General features: G+C 35.6%; 1 protein-coding gene across 1 annotated transcript in view; it reads left to right on the forward strand.

The window, feature by feature from the left end:
- The window catches only part of CCDC102B (coiled-coil domain containing 102B), a 202,167-nt gene extending 176,176 nt beyond the window's left edge, over nt 1–25,991 (forward strand). The window contains exon 9 of the mRNA XM_033087552.1: nt 25,867–25,991. Within this exon, the coding sequence (XP_032943443.1) occupies nt 25,867–25,870 (4 nt within the window). The 3' untranslated portion in view covers nt 25,871–25,991. The remainder of the gene's footprint in view (nt 1–25,866) is intronic.
- Nucleotides 25,992–26,814: the final 823 nt, after the last annotated feature.

Here is a 26,814-nt window from a genome sequence, read left to right on the forward strand (position 1 = left end):
TCCATGTTGTCACTGCGTACTCGGCTGTGTTCCCACAATGAAAGGTGCACACGCTTCTTTTTGCTTCACCTTCCTCTTGATAAATTGGCTCTTTCTGGTGTAGCCTCAATTGTCTCCCTTCCCATCCCCTACAAACCAACTGACTGAGAGAGTCCACCTGCCGAGACCTTCAGTGTGGACCCCAGGAGGGGCTCTCATCTCAGCCACAAATGAGAACTGAGTGTAGCTTCGAGAAACTCAATATTAGCACCTCCCTCTGCCCGCCCATGTTCCTCCGCTTTTCAGTGGCTCTGCCCCACAGATCTTCCTCCCAAGATCCCAAATACAGTGGAAAACAATCTGCCTGCCCCATCCCTCAACACCTGACTTACCGTCTGTAGAAATTCCTTGTACACAACCCATCTCCAGACCGAGACACATAAAGGGGAAATGAAAACTCTTCTGGAATGTTTGCTCTTCCCGCAATCCCAGAGCCAAAAAGGAGCGACCTCTGATATTCTTATTATGTCGTGTCCGCTCTAGAGTTTCACTATTGTGAAGGCAGATGGGGTAGCTCCCTCTAAGATCTCCACACAGACTCTTGTTGACAGCTGCCACTTACGGGGCTACAAATGCAAAGCATTCTTCTAGGTGCTTCACATATATTTACTCATTTAATCCTCATGAGACATGTGATGTGGCCTACTGCTACCCTCCAAAACCAAAAGAGGAAATCGAGGCAGTGGGTTAAACAGACAGGATTGTGGAAGAAAGCTCTAGAATAGGGTTAATCAATCCTCTTGCCGGAATGGAATTTACTTAAGCAGACATTTGGTTTATACAGGTAACGGTTTAACACTGTTACTTGCTTCAATGACTACCCAATCAAATGTCGGGAACAAAAACGCTGCTTCAGTTATAGCTTGCTGTGCAGCAAATTATGCCCAAACTTAGTGGCTGAAAGAACAATGATTTTTACTATTCAAGATCCTGTGGGTTGACTGTGCTTGAGAAATTGGTTCTGCTGTGTGTGATATTGGCTGGGCCACTCTTGAGATTACATCAAACTGGGAGAGTGACTGGGGCCGGGATGTCCAAGATGGTTTTACTGAGAGATCTGGATGGGTTGGGATGTCTGTGTCCTGGGCCTTTTCTCCATGTAGTTAGTTTCTCATTACGCACTAGGGCAGCCCATGCTACTTTAACGTCAGCTGGTTCCCAAGAGTGTAAATAAAATGAATTTTAGCTTTACCCTCTGGATCCCTGCTTGTCACTCTTCCTTCAAAATAATAGTCATATACCCAAACCAGACAATGACACTACAAAAAATAATTATAGGCCAATATCCTGATGAACACAGATGCAAAAATCCTCAACAAAATATTAGCAAACCAAATCTAGCAATACATTAGAAAAATCGTATATCATGATCAAGTGGGATTTATTCCTGGGATACAAGTTTGTTTCAATATCCACAAGTCGATTAACATGGTACATAAACAAAATGAATGACAAAAACCATGTGATCATCTCAATAGATGCAGAAAACGCACTTGACAAAGTCCAACATCCATTTATGATAAAATAACTCTTAGTAAAGTGGGGTACAGGGTACATACCTCAACATAATAAAAGTCCAGATATTGTACTCATATGACAAATCCACAACTAATATCATACTCAGTGGGGAAAAGCTGAACGCTTTTTCTATAAGATCAGGAATAAGAAAAAGATGTCTCCTTTCACCACTCTTGTTCAACATTGTATTGCAAGTCTTAGCAATAGCAGTCAAATAAGAAAAATAAAAAGCATCCAAATTGGAAAGGAGGAAGTAAAATTTTATTTGCAAATGGCATGATACTATATGGAGAGAATGCTAAACATTACACACACCCACACACACACACACACACACACACAAGTATTAGAACTAATAATTCAGGAAGGAGGCAGGATATAAAATTAGTATTCAGATACCATTTGCATTTTTACACCAATAACAAACTATCAGAAAGAGAAATTAAGAAAAGAATCTCATTTACAATTTTATCAAAAAGAATAAAATACCCAGAAATAAACTTAACCAAGGAAGTAAAAGACTTGTACTTGGAAAATTATGACACTGAAGAAAGAAATTGAAGAAGATACAAATAAATGTAAGGATACATCATGCTCATGGATTGGAAGAATATAATTAAAATGTTCTTACTACTTAAAGCAATCTACAGATTTAGTGTAATCCCTATCAAAATACCAATGGCACTTTTCACAGAAATATAACAAATAATCTTGAAATTTATATGGAATCAAAAAAGACCTCGAATAGCCAAAGAAATATTGAGAAAAAAGAACAAATTTTGAGATATCACACTACTTGATATCAAACTATATTACAAGGCTAAAGTAATCAAAAGAGCATGATATTGGCATAAAAACAGACACACAGATCAATTGAACAGAATATAGAGTCCAGCAATAAACCTACATCCATCTGGTCGACTAACCTATGACAAAGGAGGAAAAAGTATACAATGGGGTAAAGACGGTCTCTTCAATAAACGGTGTTGGGAAAACTGGATAGGTACCTGCCAAAAAAATGAAACTAGACCACATTCTCACACCATATACAAGAATAAACTCAAAATGGATTAAGGACTAAAACGTAAAACCTGAAACCATAAACCTCCTAGAAGAAAACATAGGCAGTAAACTCTTTGACATTGCTCTTACCAATATTTTTGGATATGTCTCCTCAGGCAAGAGAAACAAAAGGAAAAAAAAACAACAACAACAAATGGAACTACATCAAAGTAAAAAGTTTGCAGACTGAAGGAAATCATCAAAACAAGAAGACAACCTACTAAATAGGAGGAGCTATTTACCAGTGATACATCTGATAAAGGGTTAATATCCAAAATATATAAGGAACTCACATAACTTAACACTTGAAGAAACAAAGACTCCAATTTAAAAATGGGCAGAGGACCTGAATAGACGTTTCTCCAAAGAGGACATACAGACGGCCAATGGACATATGAAATGATGCTGAATGTCACTAATCATCAGGGAAATGCAAATTAAAACCACAGTGAGATATCACCTCACACCTGTCAGAATGACCATCATCAATAAATCGACAAACAAGTGCTGGTGAGGATGTGGAGAAAAGGGAACCCTCGTGCACTGTTGGTGGGATTGTAAATTGGTGCAGCCACTATGGAAAATGGTTTGGAGGTTTCTCAAAAAACTAAAAACAGAACTACCTTATGACCCAGCAATTCTACTTCTGTGTGTTTATCTGAAGAAATCCAAAACACCAATTTTAAAAGATATATGCACCTCTATGTTCAGTGCAGTGTTTTTTTTACAATAGTCAAGATACAGAAGCAACCCAAATGTTTATCAATAGACGATTGGATAAAGAATATGTGGTACATATACGAGTGCACAATGGAATTTTACTGGACTATTAAAAAAATGAAATCTTACCATTTGTAACAACATGAATGGATCTAGAGGGTATTATGCTAAGTGAAATAAGTCAGACTGAGAAAGACAAATACCATATGATCTTATTTATATGTGGAATCTAAAGAATAAACAAAATAGACTCATAGATACAGAGAACTGATGGTTACCAGATGGGAAGGTGTTCGAGGGGTGGGTGAAAAAGGTACAGGGATTCAGAAGTAGAAATTTGTAGTTGCAAAATAGTCACATGGATGTAGGTAGAGTACTGCACAGAGAATATAGTCAATAATGTTTTAACAACTATGTATGGTGCCAGGTAGCTACTAGACTTAGGGATATCCCTGCATAATATATACATGTCTAATCACTATGCTGTACACCTGAAACTAAAATAATATTGAACGTCAAAAACAGAATATTAGACTTCATCAAAAGACTGCATTCAATATTTGCCAATTAATCACAAGAAAGCTGAATTTTTTTTTTTTAAATGGCCATACTGGTTGTCAGTTAGCTCTCTTCTCCCACATCTCAGCCATAGAATAATGGGGAAAAAGAGGCCTGTTTTCAGTTTTAACTCAGTTAATTTAGTGCACACTATTGGAGATTTTCCTGGTAGAACTTTCTTTAAATCTTTGAGAGTTTTGTATGAATCTTACCGGAATGTACTACCCTGTTTCCCCAAAAATAAGACCTAGCTGGACAATCAGCTCAAACACGTCTTTTGGAGCAAAAATTAATATAAGACCCAGTATATTTTATATTATATACTATATTATATTACATATTATATGACCTGGTCTTATAGTAAAATAAGACCGTCTATTTAATTATATTATATTACATTACATTACATTATATTATATTGTATTATATTATATTATATACGACTCTGTCTTATAATAAAATAAGACCGGGTTTTATATTAATTTTTGCTCCAAAAGATGCAGTAGAGCTGATTGTCCGGCTAGGTCTTAGTTTCGGGGAAGCACGGTACATCCGTGACCCACAAATCACATCTATATTCCTTTAAAGCAGACATCTTTTTTCTTTGTGCTTATCAGGTTAGTATGCATAATACTCTTAATATTTTTATATTCTTTCTCTACCTATGAACTGCTTTTAAGCCCTGTCTCAATTCTTTCTTAGTTGTGTTATGGCCAATTTGATTTTATCTTTACCTGGAGACAACTTTACTTTCTCTATTTCCCCTAAAATGTGCTTGAAAATTGAATAATATTTCAAGTTAGTTTTCTCTTACAATTGCTTGTCATCCATAACTAAAAGAAGACATTTGACACTTTGACATTCTGCTTGGACATCTTCGTTAGATGCACAGGTTTATTCCATACTTATGTTTTCCATATTCTCACCAGTGACACTACTGCTAATTGTTGACCCAGGTCCGATGTGAGTCTCCCTTTCTCCATCCTCCACTAACTATCTCCTCACTCTCTTACAGCCAGACTGACAGTCTCTTCAGCGCTTCCAGCGTCTGCTTCTCCAGGGTCCCTAAACCTGCACCACCTATGTTAGGGTTTTGTTATGGCAGCACCTCACTTCCAGGTACCAGTGTATGTTTGAGATATCTATGACTACAAGATGAATTACCCAAATACTTAATTGTCTAAAACATTTACAAATGGCTCATCACAGTTCTCTGGGTTTCTTGGGTGTTCATTCTACTTTAAATGGAAGTGGCCGAGGTTACTCTTGCAGACACATTCCACAGAGAGGTCACTGCGCTGGAATGTATGTCCCAGACGAGCTCCCTCACATCTCTGCACCTCAGCTGGGCTGAGAATGGCCATCACGGGCTGGGCTTCTCCTTTGGGCCGTGTAACCATTGAGTGGTCAGTCTGGAGTTTCTTCACGTGGGTGGTGGCTTTACAGAGGATTTCTGGGGACTCCCACAGCCCCTTTCTCCATATGTTACTGGTCGAAGTAGCTCTTTCTTTTATGGAAAGAGCCATGTGCATGTGTAGGAATATCCCAGATGTTGTCGCCCTCCCTCTTTGCAGACAATTCACCCCCAAAACTAACTTTTGATTGGCCTTTACTCGTGCCCATATCCCTCCAGCTAAATCAGAAGATGGGCTTTGCTATGTATCAGCTCTGTGACTTTGAGCGTGTTGCTTATAATAGAACTCCATATACTCCCTCAAAAATTGGATGAAATAATGAAACATCTGACACAGCACCTGACATGAATAAACATGCAACAAATATTAGTTTATCTCACTCTACTTTTTAGAGATCATTTTCTGCAGAGCAAATACATTTAGAAGGTAAATTTTCTGTGGAAAAAGCAAAGTGCACTTTTAAAGAAATCTTGGAAATGCCCTACAGATAATTTTAAGACTAATTATGCCCTCAATTTCAACTACTTAAACCTGTATTCTCTTGCTGGGTATGTGTTCTTCCCTCTTGAAATCTCTTGATAAAATTATTCACATTTCTGCTAAACAATTTCATAATAATAATGTTGACATCACGCACCTGAAACTCTTGTATATTAAACTAAAAAAAAAATTATATCAGGGACACAATATTTTGATGGGAAAATATAGGGATTTACCAGTAAACGAAAAAAATCTGAAGTTTTCTCTTTAAATGTTATTATTTGTCATTTTAAGGACAGTTTTTTAATTATAAATACTTGAAAAATCTCAGAAAAAAAGAAAATTGAAATCTAAATATTTTCCTTAAATTAGAATTAAAACTCATAGCTACATTAAGGAAGAAACACCAATGTTCTAAAAATATCCCCTATGCATTATTTGGTAAATCAACTGAGTTCAAATATAAACATTTAAAAATAGAAACGTAGTCACTTTAGCGTAGTTTATATTGAACAACCTAAAGAAAAAGATTGCAATAGGGAAAGTTAATATTTTATTGCAAAGTGCCACAGATTTATGTAAAATGTGAAACAATATACGCAGAAAATAGTTTTCCTTTCTTTATTCTTGTTTTCAATAATGGCTGCCTGTCTTATGACATGGCTGGTATAGAGGTTAATAAAAATATATGAAAGAAAGGAGCTGTTAAGACAGTTGATTTGAAGTCAGGCTGTTGAACACACAGGTTTGTCTCCACACGCCAGGAGGGGCTGTTACACAGACTTTATCCATCAGTGCAGGCCTGTCATACATTCTGCACATTGTCCTCCAAAATGCAAAATCCTTCTGGTCCTGGCCTGGCCTGGCCCTTGCTCATTTCTAGGAATGAACATGTAGACGGTCATTGACATGGGGAACTAAATAATCTCCAGAGCATTCTCGCCCCCGTAGCTGTGCAGCTCTCCTCGTCGTGGCAGAACTTTAGGGACATCACACCAGGTAGAGAGGAAAGCGTGAGAATAGTTATTTCTGTTTTCATACATTTTTCTCTCTCAACACGATCCATTTCTAAATCATGGACATCATTGCCTCTCATTTTTATTTTCTTCTTTAATTTTCTATGCGCCCATTTAATTATTTTTTTTCCTTCAGACTACTTTCATTACTCTATAAATTAATTCTACATGAACAATGATATGTGATAAAGTAATCAGGAGAGATCCCTATTTTGGCACCGCTCATCACCTTGGAATATCTATTTTCCAATATTCCTAAATTCTTTGTCCTTAGCTTTTGTGCTTACTTCCCTATTTATTGTAGTATATCACTCATAATGTAATAAAAATGACATGATTCAAGGTAAAAATTTTAGTCCTTTAATTTTAAGCCTGTTTGTTTTTGGAAAAGTAGCTGTGTATTACAGATGCAATGTCCTTTTTGACATCTTTGAAGATAATAGGTAAATATGTACTTTCATTCTGGTTTGTTGTTGTTGTTGTTTTCTTGTTTCTTCCCCAGTACAATTGTCTTGTTTGTTGGTTTCAACATTTACTATTCTCATGCCTCTGGCTTCACCCAGGATTGGAGCTGCCCTCGGGTGCATCTCAGCATTCTCTGAGGCTGTCATCTCTTATTTGTGGTATTACCGGTCCTTGTTCTCTAGTGGGATTGTGGGAGACTCTTCTTTTCAGGAACTTTTGGCTCCCAAATAGCCTCAGAATTTACCACTGTCTTGGAAAGCTGGCCTTCGAGACTCGAGTTTGTATCTTCAGTACTTGTGGTCCCTAAAAGGATTGCACATTTCCTGCCCCTCCCCGACCCTAACAGTGGTTCTCTGCCTGAGCCAAGCCATCCTTGGAACTGGCGTCTTCTCCAGGAAAACAAAACAATAAAAAAGGACTGGTGGCATCTAGTTCTGTTTCATCTAAACATTTCAGATGGCTTTAAAAATATGATTTTGCAATTTGGCCATTTTTCTTCTAGCTGTTGGCAGTAGCATTGGCCTGGGGCCATCGATTTTCTGTTGTTTTGAAGTGGAGGTCCCCATGAATTAAATCAAAAAGGACACTATGATGTCACTTTTGTTAGTTACAAAACATAATTTCCATACTCTGATTTCATCCCCATAGGATTATTCTGTCGACTGATCCAAGTACTATTGTGGATCATCATTTTGGCTATGATTTTTTGGTTCCCTCAGTAGCTATTCTTTTGAGGATGTGAGTCCCTCAGCTGGTCCCTCAGCTGCAGCAAACCAGATGGCCTTGGATTGCCCCCCAGTTTCTGCTCTCACAGTGTGTCACGTCGGAGATGCGGGGACACTGGTACTGCTGAGTTGCAGGGAGAAAGCTCTCTGCTCTCGTGCCCCGTGTATCCAGTGGTACCTCTCTCCCCACCATGGAGAGTTGGAGACGGGCACACCACCAGTGCCACGCCCTAAACTCAGCAGAACCTCAGGGTTACAGAGGGCTCTCTGGCCTCAGAACCACAGTGCGGGACACAGTGTCCGCTAAGAGACACATGGGTGGCTGAGCGGGGCTTCCTACCGGGAACTAAAGGCCCCCCCCCCCCCCCCGCCCCCCGGAGGCAGGTCTGCATCTTTTCCCGCTGCGCCCACAGCAGTTCCATCGACCTGGTGTTCCCTCCCACAATTCCGGTAGAAATCACAGCTTGAGGAGCACCCCCTCAGAGCGGCCCCCTGTTTCCACGATGCTGGGTGATTGCAGAGAGGGGTGCGCTTCTGAGGAGGAGAGCAGACGTAGGGCAGGGACCGGGCGCCAGGGGTCCATGCGCAGCCTGCCAGCTTCCCTTGTTCCAGATGCACTCTTTTACACAGACTAGCAATGGGTGTCACTTTAAGGCAACCTGAGAGTTTTGTCTTTTATAAAAAGGCTTTAAAATGTTAACAGGACAATGTCATAAATAAAACATGAGTGTGCCGCCTTCCCTCATTGCTCGTGCGCGCTGGATGTTGCCGGTTCACTCCTGTTTTCCTGCAGGGCTTCTGCTGCACTTCCTCTACACTTGGTTTCGGGGCCACATACCGGTTTTGTTGCTACTAAGAATCATTTCAGTTATTTTTACAATCATGAATCTCTGAATTACATCTCTGTAATTAATGTTAAGAATACAACTACATTTTAAATATCCCCCATGTGAAAAAAATGTTCTTGTTCTTCTTGCCCTTCTAAAAACTAGGCAAGTAAAAGTAGATGAGCTGGAGATATAAATTCACAGTTTTATTAAGTAAATTTTATTTGACCCTGACTCGGTTTGTAACTGGTACACTTCAGACTGAAAACAATGATAAATCATTTTTTGATGTAAATAAACAGGCAACCTATACTACAATGTCCGTATTCTTGAATCCCTAAATTTATGTCACTGTTCCGGTGATTGAAGTCTATTTGTGTGTGCATGTGGGTGGGGACAGTTCTGTGAGTACTTTTTTATCCTTACCCTCCCGCTGAATAGTCATAATTTTATATACATTTAAACTTCTAATAAGGCTCATACTCCTAATTCACATTTATTAACTTAGACCCAGATTAGACCGATTAGTATTTTTTGACATACATATTTTTGCAATGTTTTTCGTATTTTTAATTGTAAAATGAAAGCATATTTAAATATTTTGAATTCTTAGTTTTAAAGCTTTATTGACACTTTTGAGCTAACTCTCCCTGCTTTTGACCACTTTGTTTTAGTTCCTCCCTTAGTAATTGGGTATGCATACATCAGTAATTTTCTCCATGAATTGTAAACAAGCACTGTTGCTTTTACCAGGGAAGAACATGGATTGCAGACAATTCTTAACACGTTTGCCATCAACAAACACCGTTCTATTATCTTGATATTACAGAAGAGGTATCTATCATCGGTTTAATGTTTTCCCCTTGAAAGTATACTTTTTTCCTACCAAAGTGCTAAAATTTATCTTATTCTTGAACTTTTTACACAGAAAAATTCTAATGTAAGTATGTAGTTAGTAACTTGAATATAATTAGAAAAAGTATATTCAGTCGGTATGCTCAAGTCTTTATATTTCAGCTCAGGAAGATTTTAGATGAATTATTATTTATTTATGTCTTTTTACTTTTCTGTATTTTCTTCCCACCTCATGATCATGAATTATTCTTTCAGCAATGCCAATATATGTTTGTACTCCCTTTTTTTCTGTATCAATTAACATTCTCTCCAATAATTTTAAACTCTTAGATTTTTTTCTTCCCTCTGAATTGTGAAAGAGCTTTCCAAGTTTGTTCCATTTTTATTGCTGCTAGTACTCTGATTCAAGACAATTATGAAGTCTGTTTTACAGGTTTTCTTTTACGTTCCTCTTAAATTAGCTTTTTTTTTTCTTTTAGTCTTTTTTGTTTCATTTAAACATAGCCTCTCCTTATAAGGCCTCATGCCTCCATCACAAAGGCCATTTCTCATTGCATCTTGTAGGAGATGCTAACAGACTTAGACATACACAATTTCAAAATTTACATTTTCTTTGAATGTTCTGGCTTCCTTTCCTAGTCTCATATTTTTCTTTGATCAAATGTCCTTGCTGTTAATTTTTTCCTGTTAATTGTTTTGTCGATTTAATCTTTCTTATATCAGGATATATTTACTCAGGTCAAATTACGTACTGAATTTTTTGTAGAATTCATGATATGTGATCCTAATAGAATAGAGAAAACATGACTAGCTCAAACTTATAAGAAAAATGACAGTTAGCCTGACAGTTTAGACAGTGAGTCATAGGGACTAGAGATAAGAATAAAATTTGTTCCAGCTGTTGATTTTCAAGCAACGAGGTCTAGAGCAATGTGGCAGTTAGTCATATTTGAAATGCTCCGACACCTTCCTATTAAAATACCTATTAAACAGTGCCAAAATCTTAAAACGTTTCAGCAGCAGTGGAAAATAGTATGCTATAATTGTGTGGTATGGAGAATGCACAGAATTCCTGTCAGGAAGTGCCAGGACCTGACTTCCCATCTTTAGCTTCACCTGGGTCTTTGTTTCCTTCTCTCTAGTTCTGTCCCACATACATCCCTACTTTGTCCGCTTTCTGTCCTACTTTCATTTCTCTTTGACCTTTAGTTCAGAAGAATGTGCATTTTGCTGGCACCTCTTGTATCACTAAATGAATGGTTTCCACTTTTCTATAATACCTTTGCTCTCTACCATTTTCTGCCAAATTCTCTCCTCCTGTTCCACCAGGAACTCTTGGCAGAGAAGAAAAAGAGTAAGAATATAAACTACTTTAGGATATATGGCATAAATAGCTGACTTCAGACACTATGTGTTAAAAGTTTTCTGCTTGGCCTTGATTGTGGTATGTTTTATACCACAATTTCTATACTATTCATTATAATCCAAGTTCTGTACTTTGTGTCTTGTATAGCCACAAATTCATAAAGTTTTGCAGAGATAGGTAACTGCTAACATATTTTCTCAATTGTTCATGGTCTGGAATTGTGCTGTAGTTGTTATAGGTCATTTAAATGTTACCTGCGATTTAATATAGTGTATAACAAATAGAGAATAATTGATGATAAAACAATGTAATACGTTATCTTCAAAATAAATACAGAAAAATTATTTAATGTACAGAATAATCTTTCATTTCTAAAATTTTCCCTGTGGCTTCTACAGTGGATTAGATCAGCATATTTGTATTACTCCAGAATATGAAGGGCTTTCTAAACAGGGAGCTGACCAGAAGAAATATTCACTCTCTCTTCTACTCATTTTCCAGCTTTGAAAATTAAAGTTTCAAACAGCATTGATTCACAGAAATACAATGTGAGGCAGATATAAGGCACATTAAAAAAAAAGAATAAAAGAAGTTGATGAAATTAACTATAATAATATAATTTAGCTCAACATTTCTGACATGCAAGATAAACAAATAAATGGAATGATACTCCATGCTTTTGGATGGAAAAATTAATATTGTTAAAATATCCATATGACTCAAAGCAATCTATAGATTCAGTACAACTCCAGTCAAAATTCCAATGGCATTTTTCACAGAAATGGAAATAAAAACACCCTAACATCTTTATGGAACCACAAAAGGCAAAGCATTCTTAAGAAAAATCAAAGCTGGAGGCTACACATTCCTGATTTCAAACTATATTACAATGCTATAATAATCAAAATAGCAGGATATTGGAGTCAAAACAGACACACAGATCAGTGGAATAGAATAAAGAGCCCAGAAATAAACCCACACATATATGGTCAATTAATTTACAACAAAGGAGCCAAGAATATGAGTATAATTGAGGAAATGACAGTCTCTTCAATTAATGGTGTTGGGAAAATTGGACATGCAAAAGAATGAACTGGACCGCTATCTTATACCACAAACAAAAATGAACTCAAAATGGCTGAAAGATTTGAATGTAAGTTCTGAAACCATGAAACTCCTAAAAGAAAACATAGCTGGTAAACTCCTTGATATTGGTTTTGGTGCTGAATTTTTGGATCTGACTCCCAAAGCAAAAGCAACAATAGCAAAAATAAATGAATGGGACTATATCTAACTAAAAAATTTCTGCCCAGAAAGAATATCAACAACAAATGAAAAGGTAACCTACTGAATGGGAGAGAATATTTGCAAATCATATAATGGGTTAATATCCAAAATACTGGGGGTGCCAAATAAATGTATACACATTACTTGTATTCATCTTTTTTTTTTGGTATATATTGAGTATTACAGTCTTGTTACAGTTTTTTTTTTTTCCTTTCTTAAAATGTGTATCATTTTTTGGCACCCTCTGTATATAAAGTAAACTCAAACAACTCAATAGCAAAAACAAACAAACAATCCAACTAAAAATCTGAATAGACCTGTTTCCAAAGAATATATACCCTTGGCTGACAGACACATGAAAAGATGCTCAACATCACTAATAATCAGGGAAAATGTAAATCAAAATAACAATGAGATATGACCCCACACAAGTTAGAATGGTTGCTATCAAAAAGACAAGAAATAAGTGTTGGAGAGGATATAGAGGAAAGGGAAACCTTGTGCACTGTTGGTGGGAATGTAAATTGGTGCAACCACCATGGAAAACAGTATGGAGAATCCTCCAAACATATAAAATAGAACTATCATATGATCCAGCAATTCCACATCTGGGTATTTATCCAAAGGAAATGATAACACTAATTTGAAAAGTTATTTGCCACCCCATGTTCATTGGAACATTATTGACAATAGCCAAGACATGGAAAACAACCTGTCTATTGATAGATGAATGGATAAAGAAAATGTCAGACACACACATACATACACACCATGAGCTAAATTTAGTCATAAAAAAAAATAAAATCTTGCCTTTTGTGACAACATGGATGTAGTGTAATGGCATTATGCTAAGTGAAATAAATCAGAGAAAGACAAATACCATATGATCTCACTTAGATGTGCAATCTTAAAAATAAACAAGCTGATAGATACGGAAAACAAACTGGTGGTTGCCAGAGGTGGAGGGTGGTTGGTAGAGGGTGGGCAAAATGGGTGAAGGGGGTCAAAAGGTACCCACTTTGTTATGAAGTCAGTAAGTCATGGGGATATAATGTGCAGCATGGTGACCATAGTTAATAATGCTGTTTTGCATATTTGAAAGTTGCTAAAAGAGTAAATCTTAAAAGTTCTCAACACAAGAAAAAAGTTTTTTGTAACTGTACACCGTGACGAGTGTTAACTAGACTTATACAGTGATCATTTTGCAACATATACAAATAGTGAATCATTATGTTGTACACCTGAAACTAATGTCATGGCAATTACACCTCAATAAAAAGGAAATATTCTTTTAAATTTGTATTTATTTTATACTTCGTGCAGCACATCTCTGTTTGTACTAGCCACACTGCTCAGTGGCCATATGTGGCTAACGGCTACCATCTTGGAAAGTACAGAAGTGAGCTGTGAGGTACATAATATTTAAATTCTTTCCTTTACAGTAATAAAAATTGGGGGAAAAGCAAGGTTTATTTTTATACTAACTCTAATACTTTCCATATAAAGTTATCTATTTAAAATATTATAATTTACAAAAGAGAACAGTAAAAAATGCAGTCATTGTCTATTCTAAATAAACTCAATTAACTAAATGGTGTTCTGACATATTGCAGGCATATCTAATAGGTAAACACACATATTTAAATCTCATGTATGTATAATTAATTGACATAAATAGTTGACTTATAACCCTTTGAAATAACTTTATTTTATCTTCCTTTATACATGGCAGGCTCTATTGGTGGAATCTCAGTTTAATTTCAATTTTAATTCTATCAGTTACCATTATTAGATCTTGGAAAAATTACTTTAAAAAATGTAATACTAGTGATTTTATGGTTGTTATGGAGGTTGGAAAAAATATATCCAAAAGCATTGGCATAATCCCTAGCACTTACTTTATAATTAACATAATAACAAGTTCCTCTTACATCACAAAACCTTACATAAAGAATAGACAATATCAAAATGCAACTTGACAAATGGCTTATTGTCACAAGGGAGTCTCTGGGAAAATATAATAAAGGAAGTGATAGAAATTACTTATTGTTAATTATTGAACCAGTGAAACAATGTCTTCACATATATTAACTTTTATAACCTCCACAATTTAAATTCTTTAAAGCATTATTTCCGTTTAGAAATAATTTATGAAATACATTTATGCTTCCTTCTTTTTATGTTTTATTTATGTGGAGTGAAAGTCTTTAGGTCAATAATTACTGAACCTAACAGGAATATATCTTTGGATATCATGTTATAGATTTTTACCTTGATTATTTCCTGTTGACAATGCATTTGCACTAATATTAAATGGACATTGCTAAGATATAAAGTGAAAATATATTATTCCTGTTGAATTATTTCTATGATTCAACTGACCTTTGTCTTAAGAACTGGGGGAGTAAAAGATGGAGGCCCACAACCTGGCAATTTGATCATTTGTATTTGGGGAGATTATTGGCTATGACAACCTTCTAAAATTTTATGTTCCTTTATTATTTATTTTTTAAATTAAATGTATTGGAGGTAACATTGATTAATTATGTTATATAAGTTTCAGATGTATCATTCTATAATACACCATTTGTATATTGCGTTGTATGCTCGCCGCCCAGTCTAGTCTCCTGCCATCACCATACATGTTCCTTTTATTATTATTATTATTATTATTATTGTTATTATTATTGTTTTGGCTTCATCTGGACCACTTACAATGGTCATTTTTACCTCAAGCCAGAAGTTAAGAATCTCCACCACTGTTCTCCTATGCTTTGTCTTTACTGTTCTCTGTCTAAAATGTGAGCACGTAAATGAATTCTGTGATTACTTACATTTATATTGAAAAATAGTATCAGTCATCACGCTGTTCTAATTGTTTTCTTGTTGCCAGTTACTTTCTGGAGTATAAATTTTTTTCAGAATAAAAGAAATATGTTGTGTGGAAAAGGAAAGTATCCATGTCAATAGCATTTTACATTACGTTGATTACAAATCTTAAAAGAATGACCATTTAAATCTGAGTTACGCAAATTTAACTGTATTTCGCATTTCATCATTTTGTTGTGCACCTCTCAAATTTTATTACATTCACACATTATGAGCCAATTTGGAAAGTTATACCATGCATAAGTTTTAGAAGTACCTTAAAATTTCCGATTTGCAAGACAATATGCACTCTTTTGTGATTAATTGTATTGGTACACACCTCTTAAAAGTCTACATCATCCAGTGGATTTTTTTTTTTAGAGTCATTAGAAGCATTTGTGAAATAATATATTCTGAAAACCATATATTACATATATATTCATATATCTGAAAAGCATATTACTCTCAAATTTTATTTTTTAATCAAAGTTAAATATGCACATATTTTAAAGAATTAACTATTCCTACAAGTTTGTTGACATAAACGGTATTTCCGACTATTGGCATATTATTTGCTTCTTTTGATCTTTTCTTCTAAGCTCTAACTGACATGGTTTCCACCCCCATGCTTTATGGTATCTGTTGACTTCTCACTATGGAAGATACAATTTAATTCTTTCTTCTCCACCAGACACACACATGCACTTTTTCCTCCGTGAATACCACAGCCTCCTCTCAATGCAGTTTCACTGACAATTTGGATATTTCATTATCCACACTTCATATTAACATGACTATCTATGTGAGTCAGACTTGAGCCACGTTCTCAGCCACAACTATGAGTATTTTCCTTTCCTGTACATCTTGAATTTCTGATCTTGCTTTTTCATTTGCTCTGTTTCTCCATGTAGTGAGACCAGTGTTTGCCATCTGGCTCTATTTTTCTGGGCAGCATTTTGAAAAACTCCCCCAGTGAGAAATCCTGGGTTAGTATGGGTCTCTCTTCATGTATTTTCCTTCTCTTAAAATTTGTAACAGTCCAACGCTTTCAAATGTGTTTTTATACGTTTTGCCTCACTTTAATAATTATTTAAGGCAGTTGAATAAATCTGATACGAGTTATTTTTTCTTGTTTAGAAACTCGAGTTTTTATCATCTACTTCATCCACTCCCTAATGAATCTGAAAATGTGTTTAAATCTTCTTTTCACTTTACACCTTCTTCCGGGCTACTATTCTGGTCTAGATTACCATGGTCTTTTCTCTGGATTCCTACACGAGCTTTCTACTCACATCTCCAGTTCCAGTGCATATTCTACATTAAAGAGGTTTTCCGTAAATACAATTTATATTATGTCATTCTCCAGGTGAAAACTTTTTAATAGCTTCTCATTAAACTTAAAATAAATATTTGAACTCCTTACAATGACCTATAAAATGTGGGATGATGTAAGCCTGCTAAATGGTTTTCTATGCTCATCTCTGTTCCTTCTTTATGCTTCAGCAGCATTTTTTTTTTTTAATTTCCTGAAACTGCAAAGTTCTACCCACAACTCTACTTGAGCACCATCTGTGTTTATGGGCATGACATTATGTTCATCGTTCTTCCCCTGACTTCTTTCTCTTGTTTTAAGTGACAGCTTCAATGTTACTTGCTCAGTGGGCATTCCCTGATCACATAGAACTTGACCCTTAATCTCACAGCACCTGATGTTCTAGTTCATGTCACATCCCGAAATACGACCTCCTACTGGTATACCAGTACATGCTTTTGTCTAACGTCCGTATTTTCTACTGCTGTAAGCATCGTGAAGACAGGAGTCACGTCTTTATTTTATTTACCACTCTATGCCTAGCGCTTCCACATGGTATGTGGCAATATCATAGTTGTTAAACTAATATTCATTGAATTTCTGAGAAAATAAAGGAGTTTTAAAAGTCAACATTTGGAGGCTTCATAGAGAATCAAAATTTGCAAAGCATCTTAGGGAACTAGAACTGGAAGAAACCTTGAAGGCACCAATCTGTTGATCACATGTTGTAATAATCCCTCTGATACCATCGCCTGCACTTAAATCATTCCAGTGGTAGGGAACTCACTACCTCACAAAGAATTTTATTCTGTTTTCATAAACTTCCGATTATTTAAAAAAACTGTCATTTTTATATTGGATTGTTTTACCTGTAATCGTATACCAATAGTTCTCTCACTTTTCCAACACAATTCTGAAAACAATCATACATACATTTTCTTTCCTTTTGCAGTTCCTTCTGAAATTAAACCACTCAAAAATACAATTAAAAACAAAAGTTATTCTTATATTGTAATAAATGTTAAGGAATGACATTCCATTTTGGAATGCTTTATCATCATTGGAATTATCTAAGCTATATATTGGATGTTTTTATTTATCCCTATGCTTATTAATGACTCACATTTGCATGCACTACAAATAAGAAATTTTGATTTACAGCCAAGTGAAAATAACAGATTAAAAACCAAATTCATATAAACAAAGAAGTCTTCTATTTTAGCTAACGTTAAAAAAGATGTGTCAAAAAATTAAATCTTTATAGTGTTAATTTTCCCATTATCTTATTATCAAAAAGGAAAGGAAAATTTTGAGTGTATAAGTATGCATGAGAGTAAATACAGTAACTCTTTTGAATTACTAGACTCATATGTCACATGGAAAATTCACTCACCCACTTTATCTCAGTGTGTGTGTGTGTGTGTGTGTGTGTGTGTGTGCGCGCGCGCGATTTAGAAACACCTGTACTTTATCTCGGGTTGTAACATGATAAAAGGAGAAAATATATTTGGAAGCTTTTTAAAAATCTTTAAGCAAAGTGTTCTAATACTGCCCATTGTAATAAATAATTGTAAAGAACTGGTATACATTTTTTGAAATAAATAAAATGAGATACCACTCACAGACACAGCTATTTGCTTTTATATGCATGAAGCAATGTGCAAAATTGAATTATTTTGTTATTGTGGTTCTTTGGTCCCTATTCCTGAATCATTTTTATCACCACTATTCTTTGGGATATAGAGGTCTGCTTGCACAGTGACCCACTTTCTCTTAGCTATTCTTTGTGACTATTCTAGACACCTCTAAAATTGCATTAACTTTTATGGGTCACTCAGATCCCATGAAATGAGTTATTGTTTCAGCACAATAAATTACTGTTTCTAAATTGCTGCCTATAGAGCACATTAATCTAGGAAAATGGAAGTGTTTGGGGTCTAATTATATATCTGATCCTTTTAAGATTCTGGCTGAATAAAAACATAAACCAAATGTGATTTAATGGTATTTTAGACATTACACTAACATCTTATTGGGAAAATCATTTTTACATTCATATATAAAATGATTGTTGACATAAGACGATGTAAGCAATCCTTGTCAAGAAAATAGCGTAGGATTATGCATTATTTATCTGCTCTAAACATAGCAATGAGAAGTAAAACCTACTTCTAAAAAGTCACTAAGAAACACAGCAAGGTTTAGTGGTACAAATAAGACTCTCCATTAGCCAGAAGAAACACAAAACAACAGTGTAGCTGCAGCCAGGGTTTTGCCTGACTCTGCATCCAAATCTGGGCCATGAGGAGTGAAAGTATGACGCTCTTAGAAATCCAAATCCCCTCTTAGAAAGCAGAGGGAGGGAGGAGAGAAAAGACACTCAAGACGACCACAGAATCCCCCAAATTTCTCATCAAATCAAAAGTGTGTTATCAAAATTGATCACTAAAAAAAGAGGAAACATACCAAAGTAACTTTAAAAACATTTGAAAATAGAACATAACTACCGTTATAGTTGACATTTAAAAAAATACAGTTAAAGATTATGGAAAACTTTAACTCCCTAAAATTATAAATTTAGATATTTAAAATTTTCTAGAAGATAATTTTCCATATTCAAAATAAAAGAGTAACATAAAAAATAAAAGAGTAACCTCATAATTATTATTAAATACTTTGATCATACATCAAATTCCTTATTCTTCCTTGAAACAGATAAACCAAGTTTTTTTATAGCTGAGTTTTATAGGTGAGTTTCATCAAAGTCTTAAGAAACAGATTTAAGACTATAAGAATGCTATTAAAATTGTAGCTACATTGTAACTGTGTGAGTTATTTGGCTATACTGTAACATAGAAAGTAGGTACGAGTTATTAAAACAAACAATGTGGTTATTCATTTAGTAATGTGCGTATATATATATATGTATATATACATATATATACATATATACACACACGTATACTCAATGGAATATTACTCAGCCACAAAAAAAGATTGAACTCTTGCCATTTGCAAAAACATGAATGGACCTACAGAGTGTTATGAGAAGTGAAATAAGTCCGACAGAGAAGGAGAAATATCACACGATTTCATTTATAGGTGAAATCTAAAAAACAAATAAAAGAGAAACAGACTTGTAGATAAAGAGAACAAACTGATGGTTGCCAGACGGGAGAGAGATAGAGGACGGACAAAAAAAGTAAAGGGGAATACGAAGAACACAGTTCCAGTTATAAAATAAATAAGTCATGGGGATATAATGTACAGCGTAGCAAATATAATCAATAATATAATAACGTTATACAGTGATAGATGGTTGTTAATTTTTGTGATCACATCCTGAGGTCCCTAAATATTGAATAACTAGGCTGTACACCTGAAACTAATATAATATTTATTGTATGTTAACTATACTTTCATGAAAAGAGACAATACAAAAATGTAATCACCTCATAAATAGATAACCACATTGTTTATTAAATCTTATACAATTTCTATGTTATAGTATAGCGAGATAACTCACAGAGTTACAACACAGCTACACTTTTTAATAACAGCATTCTTATAGTCTTCTAATATATAAAATTAAATAGTATTTGGTGAAAAGAATTAAAGGATAAGAGGCAGGTAAAATGTATATTTCTGTAGAAGGATAAATATAATTTATCATTTGGATTATTGCCTTATATGATATTCCTTTTAACTTATGTCCTCTAAATACTGTACTAATATCAGTTCTTCAAGTAATATCTTAGTTCATTGCTAGGTTTTTACATAGAAATATGTTTTAGACAAAAAGTCATAGATATAAACAATAGTTCAGTTGTTTGCCAGAGGGTAGGGGGTGGGGGTGGTAGATGAGGGGAAAGGGGGTCAAATACATGGTGATGGAAGGAGAACTGACTCTGGGTGGTGAACACACAATGTGATATATAGATGATGTCTTACAGAAGTGTACACCTGAAACCTATGTCACTTTACTAACCATTGTCACACCAATAAACTTTAACTAAAAAAAAAGAAATATATTTTAGAAAGTGAAAGCAGGGAGTATGATCTATTTAAAGGAATACCGTCCCATTGTTTTAGCCACAATGATTTCCAAAGATTAGAGAATTAGCCTTGAATGTAAGGGTCTCTAGCTCTTCACAGTAACCAGATTAAGCTAATTGAAAATTATGCATGGTAATGAAACATTGATTTTGTATTGCTTTTCAGCTCTAATGTAAAATAAACAATTTATACCCAAATATATTGGACCATTCTTTAAGGAATATAGAATGTGAGTTATTAAATTGTAATCTGTTATAGTGTATAATATTTGTGAACTTCTTTTAATTACAGTGTGTTGTGTTAAAATTAAGCTGAAATTCCATAAATTTTTATAAGATATTTTCCTACCATATCTATGACTGTTCAATAACTTCAATTACAATTAGCTGTCTTTACTACAATTGTCCCTAATTCTCCCGATTAGACATATATATATATATATATATATATATATATATATATATATATGATCATTTCTACAGCAGCTCCCTTTAGACTAGTGCCTGCTGCACTGGAGCTTCACAGCAGACCCAGGTCGTTGCCACTAAAGAGCCCGCTCCCCCCGGTATTATTACTTGAAGCCGTTAGCATTCTCTGCAGAGCCTCCCTTTCTTAGTGATCACCTTACTTCTGATTTCAGAGTCTATAAAGCCATCAATTCTTGAATTGGTACATTCTTTGTTTTTTTAAAGAAAACTTTCTATATACCTATATCCAGCCCTACCTTCCCTACTCCAGGGTCATACAAAAGATTTTCCTCCTTAAAACAAAGTTATTCTATTTTGCTCTGATATTATTTTACCCAGCTTATCTAGAATCTGGACTTGGCCATAATACTTATTTTCACTTTCTGTGGATTTCCTAGCTTTCCCTTTTTGTGGGCTTTTCCAATGTTGCCTATCAAATATACTTAAGGCTTAGAAAGAAATATAGAATCCAAATGTGGCTAAACTGATATTACCTTCTCTTACAACCCTAATTTTTTTCTATAACTTCTTTTCTTGCAAATCTCTTGGGTTGAATGTTCTTTAATTACTAATAAAAGTAATTAATTACTAATAATTATCCAATCCCTCAACTACCATTTATATTAATTTAATAAACCCTCCTGCAGGGCATACTGTGTGCTGAGCACTGTTTTAAGCGCTACTGTGTTTTTAAGACAGTATTATATTTTAAACATATGCATTATATGTGACTCAATCCATCTGTTCTTATACACCATGCAAAATATTTTGGTTTCTCATTATAAAAGCAATATTTGCTCATTCTAGAAAAACTTAGAAAATAGAAAAACATGTAAAGTAAAACTCAAACGGTATCCAAAAGCCAAAACTACTCACTGAAAGCATTTTGCTCAATTTTACATAGTTTTGTGAATGTTTGTGTATGTACCTGGGTCCATTTTGTGTACATATAACGTGTGTATATTTAGATGATCATAATAGCTAAGAATTGTATGTGACTCTTTGTTATGCATTGTTTCAAGCAAATACTCATATAATCCTAATATCAATTCTATTTTTATTTTCCCTATTTCACAAAGGAGGAAACTGAGGGAAAGAGGGTAATTTGCTTGTTACATGGCAAATCTCATTACGTGGGATTCACATTCAGGCAGCCTGACTGATAATGTCTCTTCTATACAGCACATACACACACACACACACACACACACACACACACACTCACACACTCATACATACGCACACATACACACAATCTGACACACACGCACTCTCCCTCTCTCCGTCTCATACATATACTAAATATATACCTATATGCTAAGTACAAGACTCTATTTATATTTATAACCACAGTTATGATGTTTATGCAGATTTGAGCCCACTTTTCCACCAAAATTATATTTGGAATATTTTTCTATTTAAAAATATTTTTCAAACACCATTTTAATGGATTCGTAATATTCTAAGGTATGAATATACTATTATCTGAAGTCATTCCCCTATTGTGAAACTCTTTTCTGCTTTCAAATCTTTACATATTATACATATTATTGCAGTAAATATCTATGCATATAAATTTCTGTTCTTAAATTTATTAACTTAAGAGAAACTCCTTAAAAATAGAAACTCTGAGTTGAAGGGTGAAGCAGCTGATACATTATGACGTGTTACCTATAGTCCTTCATGAAAAGGTATCTCAAGGGCTGTTTGGGCATTCACCCCCCATCTATCATGTGGCCATTCATCAAATAAACAAATATATAATTGGCACCTAGCCAGGTGTAGACACTGTACTCTGTCTGGGGACACATTTGACAGACATGGTTATTGCTGTTTGGGTGTGACTGTGTACGTGTGGACATCAGGGCAACAGCACACGGATGCAAATACGATTAAAATGACGTACAATGTTGCGTGCTCAACAGGAAATGTCAGGATACTGCATAGATAATAATAGTGAGATGGTCGGGGCTACTTTATGGTTTATAGCATTTGTAATAACTTTATAAAGACTATCATGGCTGAGAATATAATTTGACCAGGACATCTAATGACCTCTTAAATATTCCCACGGGCTTCTAAAAACTGCTTCCAATGACCTATGTTTGAAAAGGAGAAATCCCCATTCATACAAGTAATTTGATAAATGCAAACTTCTCATTCACATCAACTTGTCTCACTGCTAATTTTGATTTCTTCTGTGAATCACCTGGTTTCACGGAGGTCAAACCTATACTCCATAGATACTATGTAACCTCTCTTCCCTTTAAGACAGTGTATTTCTTCCCCTTCACTGCCTTACTAGGTGTGGGGTTCTTGCTAAAATACTCTACTGCTTTTCATTGCTGAATCTTTCCGAGGCCATGGACTGTTTATTCACTTGCGGTTTTCCTCCAAATGGTCACTGAAGGAAGACTGCTGAGGGCAAGCAGAGCTAGAGGCCAACCTGAGTTTTGTGGCTTGCTGCATTCTTACTTCTTCCATGTACTGCCTCAGGGCCAAATGGATTTGTAGTGATATACTTATATAATCCTGATTTAATTTTTCTTAAGGGAAATTATGCATGTTCAGGAGCTCTACAGCCTTTTACTGAAATAATTATTTTCAAATCCCCTGAAAGTGGTTACATAATTTAAGAGAAGTAAAACATTCATTGAAGGACTAGTAAAACATTCACCACAAAAATTTTTTTTGAAAAGTGATGGTTTTTACTTAATATGCTTCTTCTTCTGTGAAGGGAAACATGGTGTTATGTTCAGAATTATGTAGAATTACCACAGACTGGGGGGCTTATAAACAACAAGAAACAATGCCTGATACTTATATCCTAAGCTGGGAAAAGATACATATGCTTTATCCATTTCCTTAAGTATATTATTGCAGTTAGACATTCTGACAGCTTTTTATTACAGGTGAGAATCTGCTGAATGTGTTTTAATTTCTTCAGATGACAAGCTCCCATCTGTAAGGAAATTACATTGTGTCATGACTGAACCTACAGAAATTATTTTTCAGAGAGGCAGCAACAGGGAGGAGGAGGGAAGGAGAGAGGGAGACAGAAAGAGAAGGGAGAGGGAGACAGGGGGAGAGGGAGGCCGCTACAGAGGCCTCCTGGGCCAAACCAGAGGAAGCAACAGCTTGTGGACATCCCAGGAGAACCCAGGATCGCATTGTTTGTGTTTATAAACTCACGCACTCAGCCTTCCACGATCAGTCGCGTTACTATTGAGCCCTTTCCCAGGTGTATTTTCTTTGTCTAAAATACAGAGCCTTAACATCAGAAATACCTGTACATTTTAACATTTCTTGTATCAAAAGATACTCTTTACTTAGAGGGTTAAAAAAATCCTAGTGACAATACGGATTTTCCTTTAATCAAAAGTAAAGATTAGTAAAGAAAAAAGGTGAACACTGATAAAACATTAGTATCATTAAAAATATACCATTTTTCCTTTTCCTTGATTTTGTTTGTTTCTATCCTGGGGCAGGCAGGGGTTATGGGGAGGGACCAGCTAGCACAAATTATATCCCATCTCATTTTCCTTCTGCTTTCATTCCTAAAAGTAAGTTCAATCCCACCTCTATTTCCCTCTTAGCCTTTTCAGATATACAAATTACCTATAACAAATTACCACAGACTGGGTGGCTTATAAACAACAAGAAAACCAGTTATTTGTCACAGTTCTAGTGTCTGGGAGTCTGAGATCAGCCTGCCAGCATAACCAGGTGAGGATTCTCTTTTGATGGCTGACTTCTCTTTGTATCTTCACAGGGTGGCAGCACCTGGGAAGCTCTGTGGGGTCTTTTCTGAGGGCACTAATCCCACTTATGAGGGCTCCACCCTTGTGACCTAATCACCTCCCAAGCACCCCACCTTCTAACAGTACCACACTGGGCCCAGGATTCTCATGTGAGTTTCTAGGGACACACAGACACTGAGACCCCAGCAAAATCCTCCTTGCACCTCTCCTTCTTTGTTCTACTGCTGTCTCACCTTGTGGCACCAGCATTAAGCAGAGCGGTTTCTAAAAGGCCCCAAATGTCATTGAAGGGTTAAGTAAAATAGGACTATCACTGAGGTGCCAAATGGACATGCGTACTTGTAGCTGAGCAGACTCCCGCCATGCTCCCACACGACTGCCCCTGCATGTAGCATCGTTCTAGCAAAGCCGCCAGAAGCCTCTGCTGCTGACAGAGGCCCAGGCCCAGGTTCTAATAGCTTTACTCCTGTCTTTACGAGAAAAAAAAACAGTTCAGCGAGTCTGTTTGTACGTGGAGGTAAGATTATGTTCTGGTCTGACACATGATTTCAGAGAGAGTTAACAGCCAACGTTAGATACAGTTATTTACAAACCATATACCTTGTTTCCCCGAAAATAAGACCTAGCCGGCCCATCCGCTCTAATGCGTCTTTTGGAGGAAAAATTCATATAAGACCTGGTCTTATTTTACTATAAGACCGGGTATTATCTAACATAATATAATATAAAGCCAGGTCTTATATGAATTTTTGCTCCAAAAGACGCATTAGATCTGATTGTCCAGCTAGGTCTTTATTTTCGGGGAAACATGGTAATTGTGAATTAACATATTCAGCAACGTCTCCATGTCTCAGGTTATTTGTGTAAGATTCTCAGTCGGGTGATATTTTCTAGATCGGGGTAATAGTTGGTCCTGTGAGCATATGTATGCTAAAGCTCCAGTAAAATTCACTTTTACTCTGACTCATAAAGGCAATAAAGGGAAGAGATGACGTTTCCGTCCATTTTATTGCTCATATCTTGGCTTCTTACATGTCTTTATGTTCATTTTTTCTTTCTCTTATTCTAGATGATGACTTTGGTTACGAGACTGTCATCCTGCGAAGTTTAAAAACGGAATAGAAAGCTGGGAGACTGTTCATTCTGTGATTGTAGCTGGTTATCATCTGCCCGATGGCATTGCCACCTTTCCAACATCACTGTTTGTAGTTCATGAGTGTCGAATAATGTCATTCTTTCACACAAAGGTTTTCCTCTCCTCACACAGCCTAAGGATTTAGGTCATATTGTGATCAATTACATGTTGAGTTTTTTCTGTGTGTTTAACGGTTTACATTAGTGTCTCAATAATGAACTTTATTGTTATTATTTTATCTCACTTTTCTATCTTATTTTATCTAAGGTACCATAGTATTATCATATTTAATTGCTTTATACTCAATTTATTCTGCTTGGGAAAGGAGATATTCTGTCCTGTGTCATGTGGCATATCACATTTATATAATATTTAAATAATTTTAAACCTGTTCTTATATTGCTTTAGAAACAGACTATGGTTGACTCTGTGTTTGATTGTGAGTGTGTGTATATATATGGCTTAATCAGTGGATAATCATGGATTCCATTTCTCCACATTCCCACTGGATCATTTGATGCTGAGTTGAGCTGACCCAGAGATGTTTCTGGAAGTTGTCTCCACCTACATATGTCAAATATCAGCATAAAGTTCTCTGTATACTTATAATATTCTACTCGAAAGCCTCACAAAAACCTTATTTATATGGTAAGGCTTGGAAACAGGACTTCTTACTAAGAACTTGCAGGGACACCAGCTCCGTCCTCTGTATGCTTCACACCTGACATAGGTATGATGTCCGTATGCGGCAAGGAGACCTCATCACACAACCATGCCACTATGCAGTGAATCATTATTATTTTTTTTAAATAGCCACCACATTTAATTCCTCCTGTGTGCTGTCCACAGTAGGCGGTGGGTTTCATGGGGAGAGGTTCCTAT

This window comes from Rhinolophus ferrumequinum, chromosome 19 (assembly GCF_004115265.2).
Source record: "Rhinolophus ferrumequinum isolate MPI-CBG mRhiFer1 chromosome 19, mRhiFer1_v1.p, whole genome shotgun sequence".
Classification (NCBI taxonomy): Eukaryota; Metazoa; Chordata; class Mammalia; order Chiroptera; family Rhinolophidae; genus Rhinolophus; species Rhinolophus ferrumequinum.